Source organism: Salvelinus sp. IW2-2015, unplaced genomic scaffold (genome assembly GCF_002910315.2).
Source record: "Salvelinus sp. IW2-2015 unplaced genomic scaffold, ASM291031v2 Un_scaffold1057, whole genome shotgun sequence".
Lineage (NCBI taxonomy): Eukaryota > Metazoa > Chordata > Actinopteri > Salmoniformes > Salmonidae > Salvelinus > Salvelinus sp. IW2-2015.
The window spans coordinates 298,412-324,162 of record NW_019942710.1 but is presented as its reverse complement, the minus strand read 5'-3'; the positions used below and the strand labels follow the sequence as shown (position 1 = coordinate 324,162).

The 25,751-nt window shown below is 42.6% G+C and overlaps 3 protein-coding genes and 1 long non-coding RNA gene across 6 annotated transcripts in view; 1 reads left to right on the top strand and 3 right to left on the bottom strand.

Moving 5' to 3' along the window:
- LOC139024134 (uncharacterized) overlaps window positions 1-25,751 on the bottom strand; it is a 247,225-nt gene that overhangs the window by 1,257 nt on the left and 220,217 nt on the right. The gene's annotated exons all lie outside the window — the stretch shown is intronic.
- LOC112069602 (ATM interactor) lies at window positions 292-14,280 on the bottom strand. Its single transcript, XM_024136943.2, has 4 exons — window positions 14,009-14,280; window positions 8,898-9,023; window positions 8,331-8,530; window positions 292-3,880 (listed from the first exon to the last, which is right to left on the bottom strand). Exons 1-4 carry the CDS (start codon window positions 14,237-14,239, stop codon window positions 2,077-2,079), a joined length of 2,361 nt encoding a protein of 786 aa, XP_023992711.1. The 5' UTR covers window positions 14,240-14,280; the 3' UTR covers window positions 292-2,076.
- On the bottom strand, window positions 14,695-18,099 carry LOC112069600 (centromere protein N). Its single transcript, XM_024136939.2, has 10 exons — window positions 17,835-18,099; window positions 17,600-17,645; window positions 17,437-17,496; window positions 17,211-17,284; window positions 16,891-17,064; window positions 16,673-16,774; window positions 16,466-16,520; window positions 16,217-16,326; window positions 15,999-16,122; window positions 14,695-14,934 (listed from the first exon to the last, which is right to left on the bottom strand). The coding sequence occupies exons 1-10, from the start codon at window positions 18,003-18,005 to the stop codon at window positions 14,846-14,848; spliced, it is 1,005 nt and encodes a 334-aa protein (XP_023992707.1). The 5' UTR covers window positions 18,006-18,099; the 3' UTR covers window positions 14,695-14,845.
- Window positions 18,594-21,250, top strand: LOC112069601 (COX assembly mitochondrial protein 2 homolog). 3 transcript variants are annotated; one of them, XM_024136942.2, is made up of 5 exons: window positions 18,599-18,938; window positions 19,466-19,523; window positions 19,638-19,749; window positions 20,567-20,638; window positions 20,772-21,250. In XM_024136942.2, exons 3-5 carry the CDS (start codon window positions 19,669-19,671, stop codon window positions 20,853-20,855), a joined length of 237 nt encoding a protein of 78 aa, XP_023992710.1. In that variant the 5' UTR covers window positions 18,599-18,938; window positions 19,466-19,523; window positions 19,638-19,668; the 3' UTR covers window positions 20,856-21,250. The 3 variants fall into 3 exon arrangements, with proteins under 3 accessions (XP_023992709.1, XP_023992710.1, XP_023992708.1); XM_024136941.2 differs by lacking the exon at window positions 19,466-19,523 and having other exon boundaries at window positions 18,594-18,986; XM_024136940.2 differs by lacking the exon at window positions 19,466-19,523.

Sequence of the window (25,751 nt, the reverse complement as noted above, 5' to 3'; positions counted from 1 at the left end):
TATTCACACCCATTGCCTTTCCCCCCAAAAAATGGTGTTACAGCCTGAATTTAAACTTGATTAAATTGAGACTTGTCACTGGCCTTAAAACAATACCCTATAATATCAAAGTAGAATTATGTTTTAGGAAATTTGTACAAATTAATATATGAAATGAAAAGCTGAAATGTCTTGTCTGTAAGTATTCAACCCCTTTGTTATGGCAAGCCTAAATAAATTGAGTAAAACTGTGCTTAACAAGTCACATAAGTTGCATGGACTCACACTGTGTACAATAAGTGTTTAACATGATTTGTTTTTTAAATGACTACCTCATCTCTGTATCCTCCACACAATTATCTGTAAGGTCCCTCAGTCAAGCAGTGAATTTCAAACACAGATTCAACCACAAAGACCAGGGAGGTTTTCCAATGCCTCGCAAAGAAGAGCACCTATTGGTAGAAGGGTAAACATAAAGAAATCAGACATTGAATATCCCTTTGTGCATGGTGAAGTTATTACACTTTGGATGGTGTATTCCTAACTCAGTTGCAGGAGAGGAAGGAAACTGCACAGGTACTTCAACATGAGGCCAATGGTGACTATAAAACAGTTAAGAGTTTAATGGCGGTGATAGGAGAAAACRGAGGATGGCTCAACAACATTGTAGTTACTCCACAATACAAAAAATGTGGCAAAGCAATTCACTTTTTATTCTGAATACAAAGTGTTATGTTTGGGGTACCACTCTACATATTTTCAAGCATAGTGGTGGCTGCATCATGTCATGGGTATGCTTGTAATCATTAAGGACTGGGGAGTTTTTGAGGATAGAAAAGAAACGTAGTGGAGCTAAGCACAGGCAAAATCCTATAGGAAAACCTGGTTCAGTCTGCTTTCTACCAGATACTGGGAGATTAATTCACCTTTCAACAGGACAATAACCTACAACAAGAGGCCAAATCTACACTGGAGTTTCTTACCAAGAAGACAGTGAATGCTCCCGAATGTCCGAGTTACAGTTTTGACTTAAATCTACTTGAAAAGCTATGGCAAGACCTRAAAAAGGTTGTCTAGCAATGATCAACAACCAATTTGACAGAGYTAGAAAAATTCAGAAAATAATAAATGGGCAAATGTTGCACAATCCAGGTGTGGAAATCTCTTAAAGACTTACCCAGAAAGACRAAAGGTGATTCTAACATGTATTTACTCAGGGGGTTGAATACTTATTTAATGAAGATATATTCGTTATATTTTCCATAAATGTTCCATTTTTTGTTCCACTTAATCCCACTTTGTAACAACAAAATGTGGAAAAAGTCAAGGGGTGTGAATACTTTCTGAAGGCACTGTATATAGTGGTGGTGGACATACACAATCACAATGTAATCACAGTGACTAGAGAGTAGCTATATCCTCATAGTGTTTCTCGACAGTGTTGTATCACTTCAGCACACTGTGCTGCTATACACTTACAGCCAGCTAATGAATAAGTCAAAGACCATGACAGGCTAGTCTGCTAACGTGGTGACCCAGCTTATAGGTGGGTGGCCCTGTAACAATGGGGCAATTCTACAAGACTGCACTTCACAATCACATGTCAACAATGGTAGTGCGGCAACTATTTTAGAGTTTCACTAGTATATTTGTGCCACATCAAATCTGCCGTAAGCCATTCAATAGCAGAATGATTAAGGAAAGGCTCAACAGGCATTACATACTCTCTTACAGCAAACATTAGTGCTCAACTTTTAAAACGTTGTAAACGGACTAAACTGGCTTTTCAGACAAAATATATATTTAAGTAGTAAGACGTGCAAATAAACATGTAAACAAGGATGGGAAATCATATCCATGAACTATAATAAAGTGCTTTTTAGCTAGCATGAGGGAGAAGTCTGGACATGTTATCCTAGACATGCTACCCCTCTGTAGAATGTCCTAAGAATTCAAGAAGGCTCACTTCTACACCTAAACCTCCAGTAGTAGAGGGACATAGACTGTAGAGGATGATGAGTAGGATCCCAGGACCTCCTGGACAGAAACCAGAAACCCATTGTGTGGGCTGAGGAGGTGTGTGTGGGGGGTGGTAATTCAGCTGTTGGGTTTCTCAGAGTGCTGAAAGAGAGCAAACAGCTCCTCACACGTCTGCGTCTCCACCGAGCTGAAGTGGGACTCCATGTTCCAGGCCATGTCAGCTGACAGAAAGTCGTCCATGACTGTCTGGGTCTCGTTGCTGGTCAGGAAGAGGTTTCCGAGGCCCTCAGAAGATGTGTCGGTCACCGTCTGAGTCTCCGTGCTGCTCAAGAGCCTGGTCTGGTCACCCTGGGACACGTAGGGAAGGGTGTTGGAGTTTGGTGTTGGTGTCAGAGGTCGGTGGAGGTCGGTCTGTGTCTCGGTGTCAGAGGACTCTGTGCTCATGGAGAAGCTGGACTGGCGCAGAATGTTGCCCAGGGGCATGTGGCCTCCGGCTTTCAGCAGGAAGTTGAGGTCCGTCTGGGTCTGGGTRTCAAACATCTCCAGTTCCAGGTCGCTGGCCTGGCTGCGGCCCGGCCCCTCAYTGTTTCCCAGGCCCTCCAGGAGGAGGAAGTCTGTCTGGGTTTGGATGTCCAGGACCTCCAGGGGCGTGTCAGCCCCCAGACCGCTCAGCTCGCTCTCCTCCGTCTGGGTCTGGATGTGGGCYGCGTTCAGGAATTCCTCAAAGTCAAARTCRATGCCCGTGTGCTGTTCCTGAACAGAGCCCAGACCTGACCCACAGCCTGTTGAAGAATCCATCTGCGTCTGGTGACCGGACAGAGAGTGACCTGACAAGATATTCTCCAGGTCGTTGAACAGAGCCAAGGTGGTCTGGGTTTGGTTGTCCGCCACGCTGCCCGACTGGAGATTGTCTGTCTGCACGCCAAAGCACATGCCTCCTGCTGACTTGTCGTCGTCATAGAGACCGTTACCRRYGCCGGRRAGGGGGTCGTCTACACCGTGGGTTCTGAAGYGTCCGTCTGTCAGTGCMGTCTGTGTTGAGACRCTGAGGGARTAACTGTCGAAGAGGTCTGAGCACATGATGGCCTGGTCCATCTGAGCCCTCTCTTCTGACCCAGCCAGGGCGAGTCTGGTCTGAGTCTGCTTGGTAATGTAGGGGGACTGGGATGGGGAGGAATAGGGGTAGGGCAACTGGTTGAGGGTGTGGGTATCCGTCTGCGCCCCGATGGTGGTGGTGGCTTTGGCCTTAGAGGGGAACGTCTGGGTCTCTACACTGACCGGCAGCAGGACCTGAGCACTCACACTAATATCTGTCTGAGAACACGATGAGACTGACGACTCACCAACGGGGCACACCTCCGTCCCCACCCCGACCCCCATAGGCATCCTGGACAAGTATGAGATGTCTGTCTGGATGTTGGTGGAGGTATTGCTCCCCCTGGTTCCTCCTAGGTCATCGCCAGAGCCCAATGACTCCAGACTTACCTGCACCCCCATGCTGACARGCCCCAGACTGGAGCGGGAGRCAGGCATGCTGCCCCTGAAGCCCAGGGTCTTAGGGTCCAGGTGRGGCAYCAYGGMCCCCATGGACTGGGGCATGAGKTGGAGGGTGCTGAAGGAKCCCYGGCTGTCCAYRGCCAGCACCACAGACCTCAGAACCCCRCTCTCTGTGGAGGGGAGGAGGACRGGGAGATGGGCCAGCTGCATCACAGGGAAATTCACCAGAGCCACTTCRGGCTTGGGTAGGAGGAGTTTGTGGAGGTGTTTAGGGGGGATGTTGTGGCAGACCCTGTCTGGAGGGAGGGAGTCCTCTGAAAGTTCTCTGTCTGTTTTTATRATCTGACACATGAATTCAGTGGGCTTGACTTTTTCTGCTCCATTTATCTGTCTCTCCATCTTCCGCTTTTTCACTGGTGGATACCTGCAAACACAGGGCAGAGGAGAGAATACGTMAAGCAGACAAAACARCAGTAGGTAGTTATAAAGCTTTGACAAACACTAATAAAAGCAAGGTGCAGTGGCAGCAYTCTCATTTAATCRTTGTGCAGTCATATTCAAGGTCTGTTCTCAAGCCACGTTGTGCATGCAGGCGTTTGTCCCAACATGATCTGTTATTGAATAATTACATGGTTTACTGGATAAACTGCATGACACTTGAAGACTTTGAGCCTCTCTGCCACCACGTGTCCACACCATCTTTAAATCCCCTCCAACAGCATGTCCAACCAAATACAAGACTTATTTAATAGAAACCCATTTGAATGTCATGTGTAGACTAATGCCTTTAGGAGCACCCACTGCCGAGTCAATGACACCACATGGAAGTGACTGCAATATGCAAGGAGGAAGGATAGCCTACCAAGTGAACGCTGGCTCCTTGCACAATGCATGTCTCAATCAGTCCATCTGGCTTGTCAAAATCCTCTGTTTCAGTGTCTAATTATTTGTCCACTTGTCTGTACCTCCATCCTTGGTACAGTAGCTAGTTAGTCAAGCATTTTTGAGCCAACTACTGAAACAGGCAGTAGATTAGAGGAAGAGTAGGGAAGCACGATTATTTCATCTCTTGAATTCCTCCTTTGTGGACATTACCGTACATTYTATTTTAGGGAGATTCATTTAAAATAAAATCATAATTCTCCCCTGAGTCATGTGCATGCAGCGGTGTGTCACAGACTGGCATGTGAACATTTTGTGGGCCAGTTCCAGTTATACAATGCTAATCTGCTAGTGAGAGCATGAGCTCAAGACAGACAGGCAGGCAGGCAGTTAAACAGGGAAGTAGAGAGATCATTGAAAGACGACGTGAACCAACCTCCATGCGTAGCTAATGTGATTTATGGAGGATGTTTTTTGCWGGACAATGTCTTGGGCAATGYTTATATTTGTCGGCTTTTGTGTATTTTATATTTTAAATTGGCCAAACCCCGTCAATAACCTGTTAATGGAAACACTGCCCTCCAGTATGATATCCAGTACACACTGAGTGAACAAAACATTAAGAACACCTTACACCTTTGCCCTCAGAACAGCCTCATTTCGCAGAACAAGGTGTCGAAAGCATTCCACAGGGATGTTGGCCCATGTTCACTACAATGCTTCCCACAGTTGTCAAATCCACCTCTCTAAAAACAAATCTCTCACCGTTGCTGCCTGTTATAGACCACYCTCTGCCCCCAGCTGTGCTCTGGACACCATATGTGAACTGATTGCCCCCCATCTATCTTCAGAGCTCGTGCTGCTAGGCGACCTAAACTGGAACATGCTTAACACCCCAGCCATCCTACAATCTAAACTTGATGGCCCTCAATCTCACACAAATTATCAATGAACCTACCAGGTACACACCCAAAGCCGTAAACACGGGCACCCTCATAGATATCATCCTAACCAACTTGCCTCTAAATACACCTCTGCTGTTTTCAACCAAGATCTCAGCGATCATTGCCTGCATCGTAATGGGTCAGCGGTCAAACGACCTCCACTCAACTGTCAAACGCTCCCTGAAACACTTCAGCGAGCAGGCTTTCTAATCGACCTCGACCGGGGTATCCCTGGAAGGATATTGATTTCATCCGTCAGTAGAGGATGCCTGGTAATTTTTTTAAATGCCTTCTCACCATCTTAAATAGCCATGCCCCATTCAAGAAATGTAGAACCAGGAACAGATATAGCCCGTTGTTCTCTCAGACCTGACTGCCCTTAACCAACACAAAACATCCTATGGCGTTCTGCATTAGCATCGAACTGCCCCCGTGATATGCAACTTTCAGGGAACCTAGAAACCATATAGCACAGGCAGTTAGAAAAGCCAAGGCTATCTTTTTCAAGGCAGAAATTTTCTTCTGCAACACAAACTCCAAAAGTTCTGGGACACTGTAAAGTCCATAGAGATAAAGAGCACCTCCTCCAGCTGCCCACTTCACTGAGGATAGGAAACTCTTGTCACCTGATGAAATCCACTATAATTGAGAATTTCAATAAGCATTTTTCTACGGCTGGCCATGCTTTCCACCTGGCTACCCTCCCCCGGTCAACACCACTGCACCCACACAGCAACTCGCCCAAGCCTTCCCCATTTCTCCTTCTCCAAATCCAGTCAGCTGATGTTCTGAAAGAGCTGCAAAATCTGGACCCTACAATCAGCCGGCCTAGACAATCTGGACCCTTTCTTTCTAAAATGATCTGCCAAATTGTTGCAACCCTATTACTAGCCTGTTCAACATTCTTTTCGTGTCGTCTGAGATTCCCAAATATTGGAAAGCAGATGCAGTCATCCCCCTCTTCAAAGGGGGAGACACTCTTGACCCAAACTGCTACAGACCTATATCTATCCTACCCTGCTTTCTAAGGTCTTCGAAAGCCAAGCCACAAACAGATTACCGACCATTTCGAATCCACCATACTTCTCCGCTATGCAATCTGGTTTCAGAGCTGGTCATGGGTGCACCTCAGCCACGCTCAAGGTCCTAAACAATACTAACCGCCATCGATAAGAAACAATACTGTGCAGCCGTATTCATTGACCTGGTCAAGGCTTTCGACTCTGTTCACCACATCCTCATCGGCAGACTCGATAGCCTTGGTTTCTCAAAAGATTGCCTCGCCTGGTTTCATCAACTACTTCTCTGATAGAGTTCAGTGTGTCAAATCGGAGGGCCTGTTGTCAGGGCCTCTGGGTGCCACAGGGTTCAATTCTTGGACCGACTCTCTTCTCTGTATCCTCAATGATGTGCTCTTGCTGCTGGTGAGTCTCTGATCCACCTCTACGCAGACGACACCATTCTGTATACTTCTGGCCCTTCTTTGGACACTGTTAACAACCCTCCAGACGAGCTTCAATGCCATACAACTCTCGTTCCGTGGCCTCTAATTGCTCTTAAATAAAAGTAAAACTAAATGCATGCTCTTCAACCGATCGCTGCCTGCACCTGCCGCCCGTCCAACATCACTACTCTGGACGGTTCTGACTTAGATATTGTGGCAACTACAAATACTAGGTGTCTGGTTAGACTGTAAACTCTCCTTCCAGACTCACATCAACTTCCAATCCAAAGTTAAATCTAGATTGGCTTCCTATTTCGCAACAAAGCATCCTTCACTCATGCTGCCATACATACCTCGTAAAACTGACCATCCTACCAATCCTCGACTTCGGCGATGTCATTTTGCAAATTAGCCTCCAATACCCTACTCAATAAATTGGATGCAGTCTATCACAGTGCCATCCGTTTTGTCACCAAAGCCCCATATACTACCCACCACTGCGACCTGTACGCTCTCGTTGGCTGGCCCTCGCTTCATACTCGTCGCCAAACCCACTGGCTCCAGGTCATCTACAAGACCCTGCTAGGTAAAGTCCCCCCTTATCTCAGCTCGCTGGTCACCATAGTAGCACCCACCTGTAGCAAGCGCTCCAGCAGGTATATCTCTCTGGTCACCCCCAGAGCCAATTCTTCCTTTGGCCGCCTCTCCTTACAGTTCTCTGCTGCCAATGACTGGAATGAACTACAAAAATCTCTGAAACACTTATCTCCCTCAATAGCTTTAAGCACCAGCTGTCAGAGAAGCTCACAGATTACTGTACCTGTACATAGCCCATCTATACTTTAGCCCAAGCAACTACCTCTCCGCCTACTGTATTTATTTATTTATTTTGCTCCTTTGCACCCCATTATTTCTATCTTTACTTTGCACATTCTTCCACTGCAAATCTACCATTCCAGTGTTTTACTTGCTATATTGTATCTACTTCGCCACCATGGCCTTTTTTTTGCCTTTACCTCCCTTATCTCACCTCATTTGCTCACATTGTATATACTTATTTTTTTTTGTACTGTATTATTGACTGTATGTTTGTTTTACTCCATGTGTAACTCTGTGTTGTTGTATGTGTTGAACTGCTTTGCTTTATCTTGGCCAGGTCGCAATTGTAAATGAGAACTTGTTCTCAACTTGCCTACCTGGCTAAATAAAGGTGAAAAAAATATATATATATAAAAAAAAGTTGGATGAATGTCCTTTGGGTGGTGAACCATTCTTGATACACACAGGAAACTGTTGAGCGTGAAAAACCCAGCAACATTGCAGTTCTTGACACAGACCGGTGCGCCTGACACCTACTACCATACCCTGTTCAAAACCACTTCAGTATTTTGTCTTGCCCATTCACCCTCTGAATGGCACACATACACAATCCATGTCTCAATTGTCTCAAGGCTTAAAAATATATTTTTTAACCTGTCTCCCCCCCTTCATCTACATTGATTGAAGTGGATTTAAAAAGTGACGTCAATAAGGGATCATAGACTGACCAGGTAAAAGCTATGTCATGGAAAGAGTACATGTTCCTAATGTTTTGTACACTCTACCTGTGTTCTGTGGGGACCTCGTGGCCGGTCCTGTAGATATGTGACAGTAGCGCTGCTCTGCTGGCGTAGGGGCAGCCACACGTGCAGCGGTAGGTCCTCCCACAGTCCTCTATGTGGCGCCTCAGGTCCCACTCTGTGCTGTAGCCGTTGTTGCACTTGGAACACTTGTGCTTCTTCTCTGCATGCATTTTCATAAAGTGCTGGATAGAGCAGAATATACATAGGGCTATGAGAGGAGGTTACTTGTTACATGAACTGGAAAAATATAATAAAGGAATGTATTATTCCCTTCTTATTCACCAATTCCAACTTCCTAGTTATACTTCAAAAGCCTCTCTATTGAGACAATTATTAGACACACTTTCCAATCATTTACAATTCCCATCCACCATGAGGATCTCAGGGTAGATCCAAAGCAGGACTGGAAAGTGATTAGGGGAAAACCCAGGAGGAAATGTCTGTCTCAGTCATTTCATTCGACAATCCGCATGAGTCTAACTCAGGTGGTTTCAGTCAGGCTATCTCTGGCAATATACAGATCTTAGACTGACTGTAGGGATGTGGTACCTGTTTAACCAGGGAAAACTGGGAGAAGGGTCTGTTGGGGCCTCGTGGACAGCCCTCTATGGGACAACAGTAGAGCTTCTGAGAACCCTTCATGTCCTTCCTGATGGTGGGGTTGACAAGACCGTCCTATGGAGGGAGAGAGGATGAATGATTAGATTGTGATAYTATAGGCTTAAGATTTAGTGTCATCTATCAGCAGTGAAATAATGTAGGCTAACCAACCACATTTAGAAAGGTAGGCCATCAGCACAACTCTCAAGACCGCTGAGCTAAAGGCTAGGCATTAGTTATACTTTAGTTAGAGAGAGACTAAAATCCCCTCTCTCGAAAACATCCAGCCGATGGACACGCCAATTATCCTGTGTAGAAAACCATGCGAATGGCAAATACACAGACAAAGGTCGTCAAGATGGAGGGTCCACATCTATGACTTTAAAGAGGTTCAGATGAAAGTTATTAGTTTAACAGCACATGGAGTTTGTGCTTTCCAGTGTGCTACATCACTCCACACTCCTGGCAGTCTCCAGATAGCCGTGCCGAAGCAGCTGTCAGCAGCACATTGTTTTAACTCAATGAACAACAGCATGATGCTTATGTAAGAGTACAGCAGACACAGAGCTTGGTATGACTCATAGGCCACAGATAGACCTCAGCATCGACCCGTGTGTACAGCCTAACCATCATTACTAGCACTGCAGTATTTCACTGGCCAAGGTCACCTAGCAGGCTACATCTACTGTGTCATTGGTACAGTACTAGTAAAAGAGACGTTTTGATGTAAGTTAGGCTAATATACATAAACATCCTGCATAGTGCTAAAATGATCTGTCTTCACAGTAAACAGACACAGTGTATMTTATATTATTGTAAAGGTTACGTCAGAGGCATACAGTTCTGCATAGGCTACTTGCAGCAGCAGATGGACTCACTGGTGTCTTGCAGCAGCAGATGAGCAGGTTAACATTCAGACGGTCTGTTCTAGGCCAGAGCACAGTCCCTGAGCTGCTCTCCATGACACTATTAGGTCCCTTCCCAGCAGACAGACCACAGACGGTGATACAGTCAGGCAGGGCAGAGTTAGCTTTGTTTCTGTCTGCTACAAGACAGCTTGGGTAGGGTCTGCTGAGCAGCATCGCAGCTAGGAAATGCAAACTGAAAATATGTCAGTAGGCTACATCGAGGAGTCAGGTCATCAAAATGTTTAACATGCRAGTTAAACATGTTAAGTGACTCACTGACACCTTCCATACAGCCATTACACAGGAAGTGTGACTAGTCTAACACTACAGCCTGCCTAGTACAGAAGGCTATTATTTGAGTACGATTTGTAATGTTCGGAAGTGTGTGAAATTAAATTGATTGCCGTATTACACACACATCCAGCAGTTGGCCAGCAAATGTGATACGGCAGTTCAGCCGAGCTAAGGCACAGTGAGTGTGCAGCGACAACCGTGTTATAACCYAAATCATCTCTCTTTCTGCATCAATGAATAAAACAGAACAAGCCTGGCCAGTGCGTAACAGCGGAGGCACAGTAAGCAGCCTGTGCTTTCCTGGCCTGTTGACTCCGGTTGGGTAGCGTTAGCCAATAACTACCTTTAGTGTCTATTTATGAAGGCATCTTCTGGCCGGGGGAGTTTTGTTAACTTCTTATGGCTGCAGGGGCAGTATTGAGTAGCTTGGATGAAAGGTGCACAGAGATGCCCAGAGTAAACGGCCTGCTCCTCAGTCATAGTTGCTAATATATCCAAATTATTATTAGTATTAGTATTGGATAGAAAACACTCTGAAGTTTCTAAAACTGTTTGAATAATGTATGTGAGTATAACAGAACCATATGGCAGGAACAAACCTGAGAAGAAATCCAACCAGGAAGTGAGAAATCTGAGGTTGGTCGATTTTCAACTCATCGCCTATTGAAAACACTAGGAATTGAATCTGTTTGCACTTCATACGGCTTCCACAGATGTCAACAGTCTGTAGAACCTTGAATGAAGCTTCTACTGTGATGTGGGCTGAATGAGAGGGGAATGAGTCAGTGGTCTGGCAGAGAGCCAGGGCCTGGTCATGCCATTCACATGATATCGACTTCGCTTCCATTACTTCTATAGACACAAAGGAATTCTCCAGGTTGGAACGTTATTGAATATTTATGATAACAACATCCTAAAGATTAATTCTATACTTAGTTGACAAGTTTTTCGACCTGTAATATAACATTTGAAATTTTCTTCCGACGTTCGGCTGGACCTGCACGAGCGTTTGGATTTGTGTACTAAACGCGCTAACAAAAGTAGCTACTTGGACATAAATGATGGACATTCCCGAACAAAACAAACATTTCATGTGGAAGTGGAGTCCTGGGAGTGCATTCCGACGAAGATCAGCAAAGGTAAGTGAAGATTTATAATGCTTTTTATGAGTTTTGTTGACTGCACAATTTGGCGGTAACTGTATGGCTTCCTTTTGTGGCTGAACGCTGTTCTCAGATGATTGAATATTGTGTTTTGCCGTAAAGATTTTTTTAAATCTGACACATCGGTTGCATTAAGAACAAGTGCATCTTTAATTCTATGTAAAACATGTATTTTTCATCAAAGTTTATGATGAGTATTTCTGTTATTTGACGTGGCTCTCTGCAATTTCTCCGGATATTTTGGAGGCATTTCTGAACATGGCGCCAATGTAAACTGAGGTTTGGATATAAATATTAACTTAATCGAACAAAACATATATGTATTGTGTAACATGAAGTCCTATGAGTGTCATCTGATGAAGATCAAAGGTTAGTGATTAATTTTATCTCTATTTCTGCTTTTTGTGACTCCTGTCTTTGGCTGGAAAAATAGCTGTGTTTTTCTGTGATTTTGCGGTGACCTAACATAATTGTTTGTGGTGCTTTCGCTGTAAAGCATATTTGAAATCGGACACTTTGGTGGTATTAACAAGTTTACCTTTAAAATGGTATAAGATACATGTATGTTTGAGGAATTTTAATTATGAGATTTCTGTTGTTTGTATTTGGCGCTCTGCACTTTCACTGGCTGTTGTCATATCATCCCATTAACGGGATTGCAGCCATACGATGTTTTAAGAGCCCTGACGCTAATTCTGAATGTTAATACGCATTGCTTGCGATATGATTTTGGAGACATAAGTAACAAATATTTCATATCAGTGAGAGATCGTTTAAAAAAACTAAGGTTAAATTACTACACACCTTTAAATGGTTAGTGTTCCCACGCGGCCATAGCTCCATGTTACAGCGCTTGTATACGGAAGACAGATGCGACCACCTGTGCTAACTAGCTATCTAGCTCGCTCGAACATCTGTGTGTAAGGTAACTGAGGAGGAAGTGTCGTTTGTGATCGTATGGATCTGTGCAAACCTGCTACAGTAAATGCATTTAAATTGAAAGTTTATTTCTAATTGAAATGAAAGATACGGTTTTCAAAACATATGGAACTTATCGCAAGCAATAACTGACGTTTCTAAACGYTAAAACAGAGCGTTGGGATTGTAGTCACATGCTCCCACCGGTAAGCGGTGCTTATAGCGGGGAACCTTTGCGATAATGCCTCGGGTTCTCGAAAGCAAGGGTATAGTTGCCTCTACTGTCAGCCCTTTCACACAGTCATAGACATCTAAGACTATGCTCACTTAACACAATTTTGTTCAGATTGACATTATGTTTCCTTCATGAACTGCTGCACAATGTATTTTCTCCTCCATCTCCCATTCTCCTGCATTAGGCCCAGTTGAATTAGTTCAATATTGAGAACAGTTAGCACTTGAGGAGCATGAAGTGCTTTTCAGACCTAATTGAAATTCAAACATTCACCTTTTCTTTTTTTCCCAAAGAGCTCAGTCTGTAGCAAGACAAAGACAGCTAGATCCCAGCAGAGAACAGCATTCATTTGGGGGAAACTGGAATCACTGGGACTCCCACAGGGCAGCAAGACTAGGCGAGGACATTGCATACATTTCAGTTAAAGAGGAGGACCATTGTCTCCAAGACCTTTACTGTAGCCAGTATTCATATTTAGGCTAAAGACAGTGTGACATTAGTCAGACTGATATGATTGCACATCTTGGGCTTAGCCCATCTTCTTCAGCCATATAAAAATTAATTCACTGAGGGTTATTTAATTGCTCAAATTTCCATCAACTTCTAGAAAACAAAATGGCTCAACAATATTACAAAGTTAGGCTGTGGGCATGGAGACAAGTATATTTACATGCACACTAATAATTTGATATTAAACTGAGTATGGCATTAGTCATTTAAACACCTCACTCTGCTTATTTTAAATCGKCGTACGGTCATAATCGAAGTAAACCGATTAAAACACCTGGTTTTCGGAGCAACCTTCGAATTAAGGCACGCAAACAGTTTAATCCGCGGTCCAGCGGCGTATTTGATCTGCGCAAGTCTCCCTCAAGCGAGAGTTCGSAAAAACTGAAAGTATGCATCTTTTCACATATGTTTGTATGTCCTAACTCAATATCAAATCGTATTCTCAAATATAACATGGTCACTGTGGTAGAACGTTTATTTTTATTATTTATTTATCAAAAGTCCCATCATAAGCATAATTTCAGATGTGTTTATGTAAACAGGATTACTAATGAAATCGTTGTTCTTGCAAAGCATGTAAACGTTTTAAACGAACTATTATATTAATCTGAATATCCAAAATGTTCGTATTATTGTGCGCATCTAACCGTGTGGGTTTGAACAGATAATACATTTGTATGGCTGACATGTAAAAGCAGTACAAGAAAGCTAGTTAATTTAACATTAGCCAGGATAATCGGTCTCATACAGCCATGACCCTAGCCTGGGATGATAGTTGCAATGCTTTACGCAATGTTTCACAATAGTAACAAAATAACGTTATCAGCCAGCTACAGTTGTAGCTAGCCAACTTCAAATAACTGGCCTCAAACAGTGCACGATGACTTGCCGTTTTCCCAATAAACATGCATCTAACTAGCTAGCGTAACTAGTTAGCGATACTAGCATCATGAATTGAAAAATAGAAAGACGTGTTGGAATATGTCAGTAGCCCCTTTGGTTAGCTTGCAAAGAGGCTAACAAACTAGCTACCTTTACTCTGTGGGACTTCACGAGATGCATGTTCAGGGCTGGCGTGTTCGGTAGAATCTTGCCACATCCTTCCACCGTACATAGGATATTGGTCCGCACTTCTTTGGTGAGCTCCATGATAGACGGTTTAATAATCTCCCGCGTCTGTGCGGGGGGCTCTTCGGTGCATTTTTGACTGCCCATAGAAGCGTTATCGTTTCGGTATGCTTTCCCGGACGCAGAGGCAGCCATGTTTCTGTTGACAAGTCACCAAACCAACTGCTCCTCAAGCAGCAGCTGCAAACAAGCCAGGAAAATATGGTCCGGAAAATACGAGGACGCGTCCACTTCCGGGAGACCTTTTTTTAGCAACAGCCAGCCACTCCCACACAAGCGTCCTGGCAACATCAGAGGGGTGGCAAGTGGCAATAATTGTAGCTACTTCTATGATATATTACATATTTGCTGTACACTACTCAAGTAACACAACGTTTTTTTTTATCCATCCAATAACATTTATTAGAGTACAGATTGTAGTATATTAATTGAGAAACAATAACAAATATTATTCTTATCAACACTTGGGTGAAGGACTCAGCGTACAACTGAAAAGTGCACAACTGCACTAAATTCATCAACATAATTGCAGAAATGTTTTATTTGTTCATACAAAATAAGTGAAACAAATTACATGAAATATAACAAAACAGGTTACATATGTCAATTTATTTATTCTGAAACAGAGTGAATGGGTAAACAATGTGTTCTAAAAAATATATGTTGAACCCCATAAAATGTTAACACATTCAATACAAATATACACTACTTGTTCTGGTAGATCTTATAGTTAAACTTGATTTAAACTCCTTTGTCTGTGATAACAAAATAGTTTCTCCCTTTCTGTGTGATAGATGAGAGAAGAGGGGTGACTGGAGTTGACGCCATACCTGTAAAACAAAAGCAATTACTGAGGGGATTCGTTTTTGCCCACCCTGGTCACGGGGTAGGCCGAGTTTACACAGGGTTAAAAGTGATTGCATTCGTTTAAAAAAAATAACTGGGCAGCTTATCTGGCATGAGCCGGGTGCCCCGCACGAAACAAAAGTGACGTAACACATGGAGTAATGAGTTAGTGATTTATCAATAGCAAACACTTGTGCAGGTGAACATGAAATCCTATCTAACGTCCCAAAGAAAGCTAGTTTGAAAATTTGAACATACAACATGTCTTTTCCATAAAAATGTATGTTTCTGAATGATCCATCATGCTGCCATGTTGACAATATGACCAGGTTGAGCATATTACTGTTCAATTTGGGCAGGGTACTCTGCCCTCACCGGTTTTAGCCGGTCATGTGACTGGCCATAGCCTTGTTCACCCCGGTTCAGTCTAATCGAATCTACTCACGCAATACCAGCCCCCCGAAAAGCATCAAACAACTCAGCACATCTGTCTGGAGAATGAGATGGACACAATGAAAGTCTGTCATGGTTCCTCTGCCCCCTTGTGGCCATGGACAGAATTGAATAAAGAAGTGGAGACATATTTGAGCAGTTAACTAACTAAAACCACATAAAATAAAACGTTATAATGCTGAGCATTCACCTGGAAGACTTGACTTTTCAACCTGAGGGTATGGAACAGAGTGCAGAGAGAGAGAGAGAGAGCGTTCATAATTTTGGGTCTCTGCAGCTCTAACAGGGCTCCCGAGTGGCTTAACAGTCTAAGGCACTGCATCTCAGTGCTAGAGGAGTCACTACAGACCCTGGTTCGATTCCAGGCTGTATCACAACCGGCCATGATTGGGAGTCCCATAGGGAGGCGCACAATTGGCCCAGCATCGTTAGGGTTTTGCCGGGGTAGGCCGTCATTGTAAATAAGACTTTGTTCTTAACTGACTTGCCTAGTTAAATAAAGGTTAAAAAAAACTAGAAGATGTGGCTCTTCCCATTGACAGAGATTAAAGGGGATATTAAACAAAGCCCAGCCCCAGACATATAGATACTGTACCTGAGGACACACAGTGCCTGAGTGACTCTAGGAGGTTGGTGCTGGCAAACTCCACCACTCCTCTGAAGGGCTCTTCTCTGCCTGTCAACGTCTTGTTAGAGTTATCTCGGAATTTGGTCTCCAGCTGAGAAGAGAGCAGAATACATTGTCACACACAGCATAGCAGGCACACGAGGAGAAAGCTTTTTGTAAACAACCCATAGTTCAACTTCGTGCACCTTGTAGACAGCTTTTTGCATTTGAGGTAGTGTCCCATCGCCGAAGGCCTCACGGGCCATCTGAAGACGGTTCTCTGTATTCTCAGCCTGTTCTTTCTCTATATTGGGGTCTAAAATTAGAAAATAGAATGTCAGTGAAACATAAACTATGTCAATATTCTATTGATATCTAATTAGATGTGGTTGTCATCATGATTATGTTCATCTATACATTACAATTGTATTTTATAAGCAGACAACAAAACATACTTCTAGGGACAGGATTCTTTTCCTGAAGAGGTTTTGGATGTTTGGTGGGGAACACCTATGAATGAAGGACAAGGTGCAGAACACAGAATCTCTAGTTAGTTCTATAGGCTTTCTTTGTTAGCAGTAAGTAGTGGGGTGGTCATGATAAAGGCTTTTATATGGCCCGTGTCCTGTCCTTGGGGGACAGGGCACAGGGCCAAGGCCTACCTGTTGGTACTGCCTCATCAGTAGGTCTCTGATGGCGGTGAGGTTCCGTCCACTGAGGTGAGCGTCCTTCATAGAGCCATATCTGGTGGCCAGAACCAAGGCCTGTATGACAGAACTCAGTCTGTTTAACAGGCGATACAGACCATAGAAACAGAATTCAAAGCATTGCAATATGACGTTATGAATCCCCCCAGGGGCAATTTAAAAAGCATCCTTGCCTGGTTTAAAAGAGGCTTATGCTTTGAAGTCACGCCGGTCACAAAGACATAAGGGGTCTGAAGATGGTGGACAATGTATGTGGGTTTAAGGTGGTAAGGCTTTGTGAAGTTGTCCCCCCAGGCAACACGTATCCATATGGCCTCATCTGTGTGTTTCTTTATTTTAATAGACACCTTGGAAGGAAAGACAAACACAGGCATTGACAGAGATGGCACATGCAAACACAGCAATTGAGGGACATTACAAGCCAATGTCCATTTTAATGAATGTTAGTTCTGTCTTTTCTACCAAGCATATAAAAGCTGGAAGTCATACATACATGGCTGATGAGCTCTGTGAGGTTGGCCTTGAACTGTTCCTTGAACWGTGTCAGCTCAATGGATGGTGCATCCTCTGTGAAGAAAAATATACTTGAAATGAACAGTAATGCTGATTAGGCTACCTCTAATACCTTGGAACTCTAATATTGATTAGGGTCCATTTTCAAATGGAACTTTGTGAGTGTCAGTGAAAGCACCAGATACTAAATGTAGACTTTCATTTACCCTCTGCATCAAGGAGCTGGAAGCCATGCCACATTCCCTGGTTCGGATTCTCAATGATATCTGGAAAGCATTGGTGAAATGTATTATCTATTACTGACAACTAAGTAGACCATTGGCTACTGAGGGGGAAATTAGTTAATTCACACGGTCAGATAACACTTACAGATCATTTCGAGTTCTGTGATGTGTTTCACTGTCAAGCCCTTCTCCTGGGAAAGATAAAAGTAGTGTATCAGAAAGGTTGAAAGTATAACAAAAAATGTTGATTACACTTAGCCCACGATGAACTGTTAAGGTGAGCTAGATTAAATGAACAAGTTAGCTAAAGAGAACATCACATCACTAGAAAGCTACTTAGATAGGTAACGTTAACTATATAGTCAAGCAGCTACATCTACCTCACAGAGAGCCAGTAGATGTTCTGTCAACACCCATTTTGGTTGTGTGAAGTCCAGCGAATGCAGGTCCTCCCTTGATAGATGAGTCCACTTGCCAAACATTGTCTGGAGCATTTGATAAGGGATTCGTCGTATCAAACGTTGCAATATACGATTTGTAGAGTCACCCATGCTTAAAATGTATGTTTTAACCAAGTAAACTCTTAAAACGCATTAGATAGCAAGCTAACAGCAGACACGCAAATACAAAACAAACCGCCGAACGAGAGTCAACCAATCGGAATTATTTGGTGGGTCACACTTCCTGTTTCGTAATTTCCTCTTCAGATAACGTTTTCCACATATTCACATGCTTTAAATGTGTTAGATGTTAGTAAATGTGGTTTAAGATTGTGCTAAATTAAACCAAAAACGTGTAAAAACAAAATAAATAGAAAACTGACATCTGAGATTTTGTTTCGTAAAAATGTATTCGTCTTTCCACTGCAATATGCGATGGCGCCGTCTGCTGGAGAGGCATAGATGCACAGTGCTTAGGATGAATTACATATGATGATATAGCTATAATGCATACATACTACAATCGTACATAAATATGTAATATAATGTGTTTTATGTTCCAGTCCTGCAATGACTGGAGTTATTTGCTGTGTGCAATTGAGGGAATGCCCACCCACATGTGATCGATAATTAATGTGATTGGACCACCATCCAACGGGAGCGGGTGTTGATTTGCTACTGTAATGTCAATCAGAGTGTAGTCCTTTGCCTTTACGAAAGATTGAGAGAAATGTAGATAGCCACCCTGCTCCCATCATGTCTTCCTTTTATCAAATAAATAACTAGGTTTACAATCGAATGCTATGTCTGAATTGTTAAACAATTTTTTCAAGATTTGTACAGTAGCTAGCTAGATGTAAATACATCGACAGTAACCTGGCAGTAATAGGAGTTAAAACAAGGGGTTGAAAGAACGTTGCATTTGCTCAAGTGGTATTTCTCGCTACTACTAGCCACTGGCAGCTAGCGACATTTGGTCAAATTGCGATCAACGATATATTATATTCCCGGAAGATAGATATCAATGATATCCCAACTGAACTGGTAATATCTTTATTAAATTAGCTACCATATTCTATTCACAGCTTTAAGGTAATTCCACATTCCAGTATATTTTGTTACAGTTTAGCTATGTTACAGTACTAGCTACCAGAGTGTGAGTAGCACTATAGCTGGAACAGTCTGTAACTAGCTAGCTAGTATCATTCAATTTAACAATTTTTGTTTCCTTGGCCCCTTTGCTGCATACACATTTGAGTCTATTTCAACTGGTCTCTGAATATGTAACAAAGTCCATCTCCATACAACCACATCTTTATGACTCAATAACAACGCTGCCACTGCTAGCCTACTTGTTAAAGTAGAGGCAGAAATCACTTTTCGACAATCACAGCTTTGAGACGAATCAGGATGTAAGAATGGGCTCTTATGACAATAGCCACTCATCATTGTGTCTGGTATTCTGTCCTTCATTAACCCATACAGGCAATACTATTCATGTCTTTACCTATACCTGTATTAGTTTTAACCTGCCCACCTGTGTTTTACACCTCTTATCTCTCTCATTGCAGGTAAGTGTAAACAGAAAACGGATCATCACCATGAGTTTGCAGGATGGAGAGGGACTGGGTGGATGGAGTATAATTTCGAGTTGACACTCATTACACAAACCCAAATAGTTAAATAGTAATTTTCAGTATACATTGTAGTCACAAACATGGTTGGTATTGTTTGTCTTTCCAGTATTGTTGGAGTGGTAAGCCCTTAACTCAGAATGCACTCTGATCTGTCGCCTCACCTGCACATGGATGAGTGCAACATACTGATAAACCTGCTGAAGCAGTGCCACACGGAGGTAAGATATTGTATACTTACCTGAGAACCATAGACTGGGTCATTCCATGTCATTTCAGCAAGCCTTTACACCCACCATCTCAGATTGTTCTGAAATCGTTTCTGTAGTAGAACCAGATAAGATTAGCATTCCTGAAATATTATTTTTTGAAATATATTTGATCTCTGAGAAATAAAGCTAATTGATTGCTCCTAAATAGGACCTTTTAATTTATAGGATTCACATAATATTCAACAAATATAGTACCCAGCATTCAATTTGGATCAAACTTCTTCCTACCACTGCGTAAAGGCATAAGGAATCCAAGAAAATGGTCAAAGCCACTCACCGACCCACCACACCCCAGGCCAATCCCACCCCAACAACCAGTATACAGTATCAGTTTTATGTGTCTCAGAAGTAGTATGGAGCTGTGGCTTGGAGTATTGCTTCTTCACGCTTTGTATTGTATTCCCTGGGAATCTGGTGATGGTTTTTCCCCGTTTAGAGAAGTTATCCATTGAAGTCTCTTGCATTATTTACCAWAAATTAGTGTGAAAGTACGAGGTTTTGCACACTTGATGCCGCTGTTCCTGCTACTGCTACCGCACACTTTTATCCATTTTGTTAATCTAATACGTTTAACTACAGAAACGATTTCAGAGGCTTTGAGGTGGAACGACTCAACAGCRTCTAAGAACATGTCCMACATAGACCTCCACCTGTAAGATCTACTGTGTTGCTCTACAATGTAGCTGTTCTRAACTAATGTGTAGGAGCAGTCAAGTATAGCTACACTCTTACCTGTCAAAAACATGTTGTAATGTCTCATCCTCAGCACAATGTCAAGAAGTTCTTTGGCCATTGCAATGATATGGACCGTGCCATGAGGTCTTGTTTGAAGAATGAGGTGAGAACTACCAGCAATTTGATTTTAATTCTAAAGGGATGCCTCACCAGATGACTACTTTTGTCATATTTCATTGATGGGTGCACTTTGGTATTTTCAACAATGTGTGTGTGTTTCTCTTTCTGATCAACAGCGAATTGCAAAGAGGGAGAAAAGCAAACAGCATGCTAAAGAGATGAGACAGAGGCTGAAAGACGGCCCTAAGGAAGACTTCTGAATGGCAGTACTGGCTGAGCCGATGCTCCAGGAAGGTGGCACAGGAACTGGGTATTGGAGGACTTGGGACTTACTGGGACCTACCATGAGAAGCCTACCTTACTGCCTGGACATCTGGCCACAAGAGGTCTCTCATAGTGTCGGTTTCAGTATGTGTGTTGAATAGTGTTGGGTGGATTGTCATAGAGAGTGGTGGATGATCATTTCGCTACTCAGGGATCAGAGCTCATATGGGGGGTCTGTTTCGAGGACTGCTACCCAACACCCATGCAATCATGGTTGATTGCATATTTAAAGTACTTAACAAAATAATTGTTTTAAATTGTCTGCGTATCTGACTGGGGATAATGAATGAACACTGGATTTCTATTGAATAAAGTGTATCAAAACACAGAATTGCCTTGTTATTTTCTTATGGGTAGTCAACAGATGCTTTACTTATATGTGAAACCTCCAAGCTCACAGGACATTTAATTCATTTACAAATGTGTCAGTGTCATATTCACAGCCTTATTCTGTTAAGGCTAGGGCTGATTTCAAGGTTTTACTGCTAACCTACAAAGCATTACATGGGCTTGCTCCTACCTATCTTTCACGATTTGGTCCTGCTGTACATACGTACACGTACGCTACGGTCACAAGACACAGGCCTCCTTACTGTCCCTAGAATTTCTAAGTAAACAGCTGGAGGCAGGGCTTTCTCCTACAGAGCTCCATTTTAATGGAATGGTCTCTATCCATGTGAGAGACGCAGACTCGGTCTCGACCTTTAAGTCTTTATTGAAGACTCATCTCTTCAGTAGGTGCTATGATTGAGTGTAGTCTGGCCCAGGGGTGTGAAGGTGAACGGAAAGGCACTGGAGAGACGAACCGCCCTTGCTGTCTCAACCTGGCCGGTTCCCCTCTCTCCACTGGGATTCTCTGCCTCTAACCCTATTAGGCTGAGTCACTGGCTTACTGGTGCTCTTCCATGCTGTCCCTAGGAGGGGTGCGTCACTTGAGTGGGTTGAGTCACTGACGTGATCTTCCTGTCTCGGATGGCGCCCCTCTCAGGTTCGTGCCGTGGTGGAGATTTCCGTGGGCTATGCTCGGCCTTGTCTCAGGGTAGTAGGTTGGTGGTTGAAGATATCCCATAGTGGTGTGGGGGCTGTGCTTTGGCAAAGTGGGTGGGGTTATATCCTGCCTCTCTATTTCTCTCTCTTTCTTTTTCGCTCTCTTTCTCTTCTCTCGGAGGACCTGAGCCCTAGGACCATGCCTCAGAACTACCTGGCCTGATGACTCCTTGCTGTCCCAAGTCCATCTGGTCATGCTGCTGCTCCAGTTTCAACTGTTCTGCCTGCGGCTATGGAACACTGACCTGTTCACTGGACGTGCTACCTTGTCCCGGACCTGCTGTTTTGGACTCTATCTACCGCACCTGCTGTCTCTAACTCTGAATGATCGGCTATGAAAAGCCAACTGACATTTACTCCTGAGGTGCTGACCTGTTGCACCCTCTACAACCACTGTGATTATTATCTGACCCTGCTGGTCATCTATGAACGTTTGAACATCTTGGCCATGTTCTGTTATAATCTCTCTACCCGGCACAGCCAGAAGAGGACTGGCGACCCCTCAGAGCCTGGTTCCTCTCTAGGTGTCTTCCTAGGTTCTGGCCTTTCTAGGGAGTTTTTCCTAGCCACCGTGCTTCTACATCTGCATTGCTTGCTGTTTGGGGTTTTAGGCTGGGTTTCTGTACAGCACTTTGTGACATCAGCTGATGTAAAAAGGGCTTTATAAATACATTTGATTGATTAATGGATTCACTCAAGTCCTCATCGGATGCTTGTTCATATCCAGCTTCCATTCATCCTGAACAATCCACTGTTATCACCAGCCTAATCTCGGGAGTTGATAGGCTTGAATTCATAAACAGCAGAGCTGCTGGCAAAAAGCACGAAAGTGCTGTTTGAATGAATGCTTACGAGCCTGCTGGTGCCCACCATCGCTCAGTCAGACTCCTCTACCAAATCATAGACTTAATTATAACATAATAACACACAGAAATACGAGCCTTAGGTCATTAATATGGTCGAATCCGGAAACTATCATCTCGAAAACAAAACATTTATTCTTTCAGTGAAATACCGTTCCGTATTTTATCTAACGGGTGGCATCCATCAGTCTAAATATTCCTGTTACATTGCACAACCTTCAATGTTATGTCATAATTACGTAAAATTCTGGCAAATTATTTCGCAATGAGCCAGGCGGCCCAAACTGTTGCATATACCCTGACTCTACGTGCAATGAACGCAAGAGAAGTGACACAATTAATGGTTAATATTGCCTGCTAACCTGGATTTCATTTAGCTAAATATGCAGGTTTAAAAATATATACTTCTGTGCATTGATTTTAAGAAAGGCGTTGATGTTTATGGTTAGGTACATGTTGGAGCAACGACAGTCCTTTTTCGCGAATGCGCACGGCATCGGTTATATGCAACGCAGGACACGCTAGATAAACTACTAATATCATCAACCATGTGTAGTTATAACTAGTGATTATGATTGATTGATTGTTTGTTTTTATAAGATACGTTTAATGCTAGCTAGCAACTTACCTTGACTTCTTACTGCATTCGCGTAACAGGCGGGCTCCTTGTGAGGCAGGCGGTTAGAGCGTTGGACTAGTTAACCGTAAGGTTGCAAGATTGAATCACTGAGCTGACAAGGTAAAAGTCTGTCGTTCTGCCCCTGAACAAGGCAGTTAAACCACCGTTCCTAGGCCGTCATTGAAAATAAGAATGTGTTCTTAACTGACATGCCTAGTTAAATAAAGGTGTAAAAAGAAAAAATCGGCAAAATCGGCATCCAAAATTACCGATTTCCGATTGTTATGAAAACTTGAAATCGGCCCTAATTAATTGGCCATTCCGATTAATTGGTCGACCTCTAATCTGGACATCCATAAGGTTAGTGGATCTTCCAGAGAAACATAATACAATGACCATCTATACAGCAGTTAGCACTAGGAATACCATGCACTTTGTAAATGTTAAGTGATGATCATCTTAATTATGCAGAATGAAATGCTACAGAGACAGCCATGGTTGGTATTGCCTAAATCCTGAACGAATGCCACTAGGTAATTGTGTGCAACATTGTAATATTTCATTCAGAGCAAAAATCCTCCTCCTCTTCCTGTCCAGATGACTCACAGCGGTTTAGCATTAGGCCCCCAGTCATTTCTGGAAAGCAGAGTGACGGTGAAAAAAAATGCTGAAGAGGGTTATAGTGAGTGCCATAGAGGAGCAACCCATTCATGTTTATTTTAAGTGGCGTGTTTCAATGGAGAGGATCCCAAGGACAGATGGATGCTCTTTTAGTTTGTATTTATCTGATCCAAATTATGTGTGCTTTTATCCAAACAAGGACATTGGTACTATAAAAATGCAGCAAACAAAAATAAAGTTTGTAGGAGTGATGACTAAGTAGGAACAAAACAGTTTTTAAACACACAACAAAAACACCATGTTTAAATTAATGTTATAGTTTATTCAAAGCAGCTCGACCCCCAAAAACTCTCACAACGTATGGATACAGCATCCTACAAACAAAAGATACAACTTCTAAGGCACCCCGAGGTGTGATTTTAGACTAGAGAAAGGAGTAGAAACTCAACATGTAATAGGTTTGTAAATGCTTGGAAGATGCATAGAAACATCATATGGAGATAGGAGTTTACAAACTAAACCTAAACACATGGCTTACAGGGCCGGTCATAATTTTCAAGGGTAAGTCCTCAATTGAATTATAACAGTTTTACTTCAAATTATTCAAATGCATCATTCAAACACAATGTTACTCTATTTGGGTCCTGGGAGAGCAGCCTTGTCTCATACTATACGTAACAAAGTAAATGTAAACCGAGAGACAAATTTGTATGATATGTTACGTTTGGTATGGTTAGATAAGACAGATGTTAACTTAAGCCAAAAATGAGTTGGTTTGGTGTGGATGGGTTGGTGTATAACGTGAACGTCTAGCAACCTAAAGGTTGCGAGTTCGAATCTCATCACGACCAAGTTTTTCATTTTAGCTAATTAGTAACTTTTCCTCTACTTGCTACTTTTTAGCTAGTTTTCAACTACTTAGCATGTTAGCTAACCCTTCCTTAACTTTAATACTAACCCCTAACCTCAGCTAATGTTAGCCAGCTAGCTAATGTTAACCACCTAGCTAGAATTCGTAACATATCATACGTTTAGCAAATCGTAATATAATTGTATATTTTGCAAATTCGTAACATATCATACGAAACGGTTGATGGACATCCACAAATGAATACATACCATACAGAAGTAACATCGCATACTAAATGGAGTGTATGGGTTTACGTACAGAATAATACAAAATGCTCTGAGACCAGGTTGGAGAGAGGTACAGGCAAAACTCAAATCTCAAATATATTAATATACATTTAATCTTACACTATACTTTAGCAATACACTGATCAACACGCAAATAATAAATCAATTGGGGAAATTCAGGGAAAGTGTTATTCAAATATAATTGGGAATGGTTGATTAGAAATTGATAGAGCTTTGATTTGTCAGAGCTGTTAATAGCAATATTACTTTAAATGTTTTAAAGTTTTGCATAAAGTGGTTATCAACAGCCTTTAAACATAATTATGCTACATGTAACCATTTTTTTGTGTGTGTTTGTTGTGTCACTACTATCACACAGTGCAGATCTAGGGAAAAAAGCAATTTACTGAGAATATCTGGAACAGAAGATAAGAGAGAAAGATGCCTCTTGGGAAAGGGAAACATTATGGCACTGCAGCCCCAAGGGGAACTTGAGCACTAACTTTAAATAAATACAAATAATAATTGTGCAAGATTTCTAACAT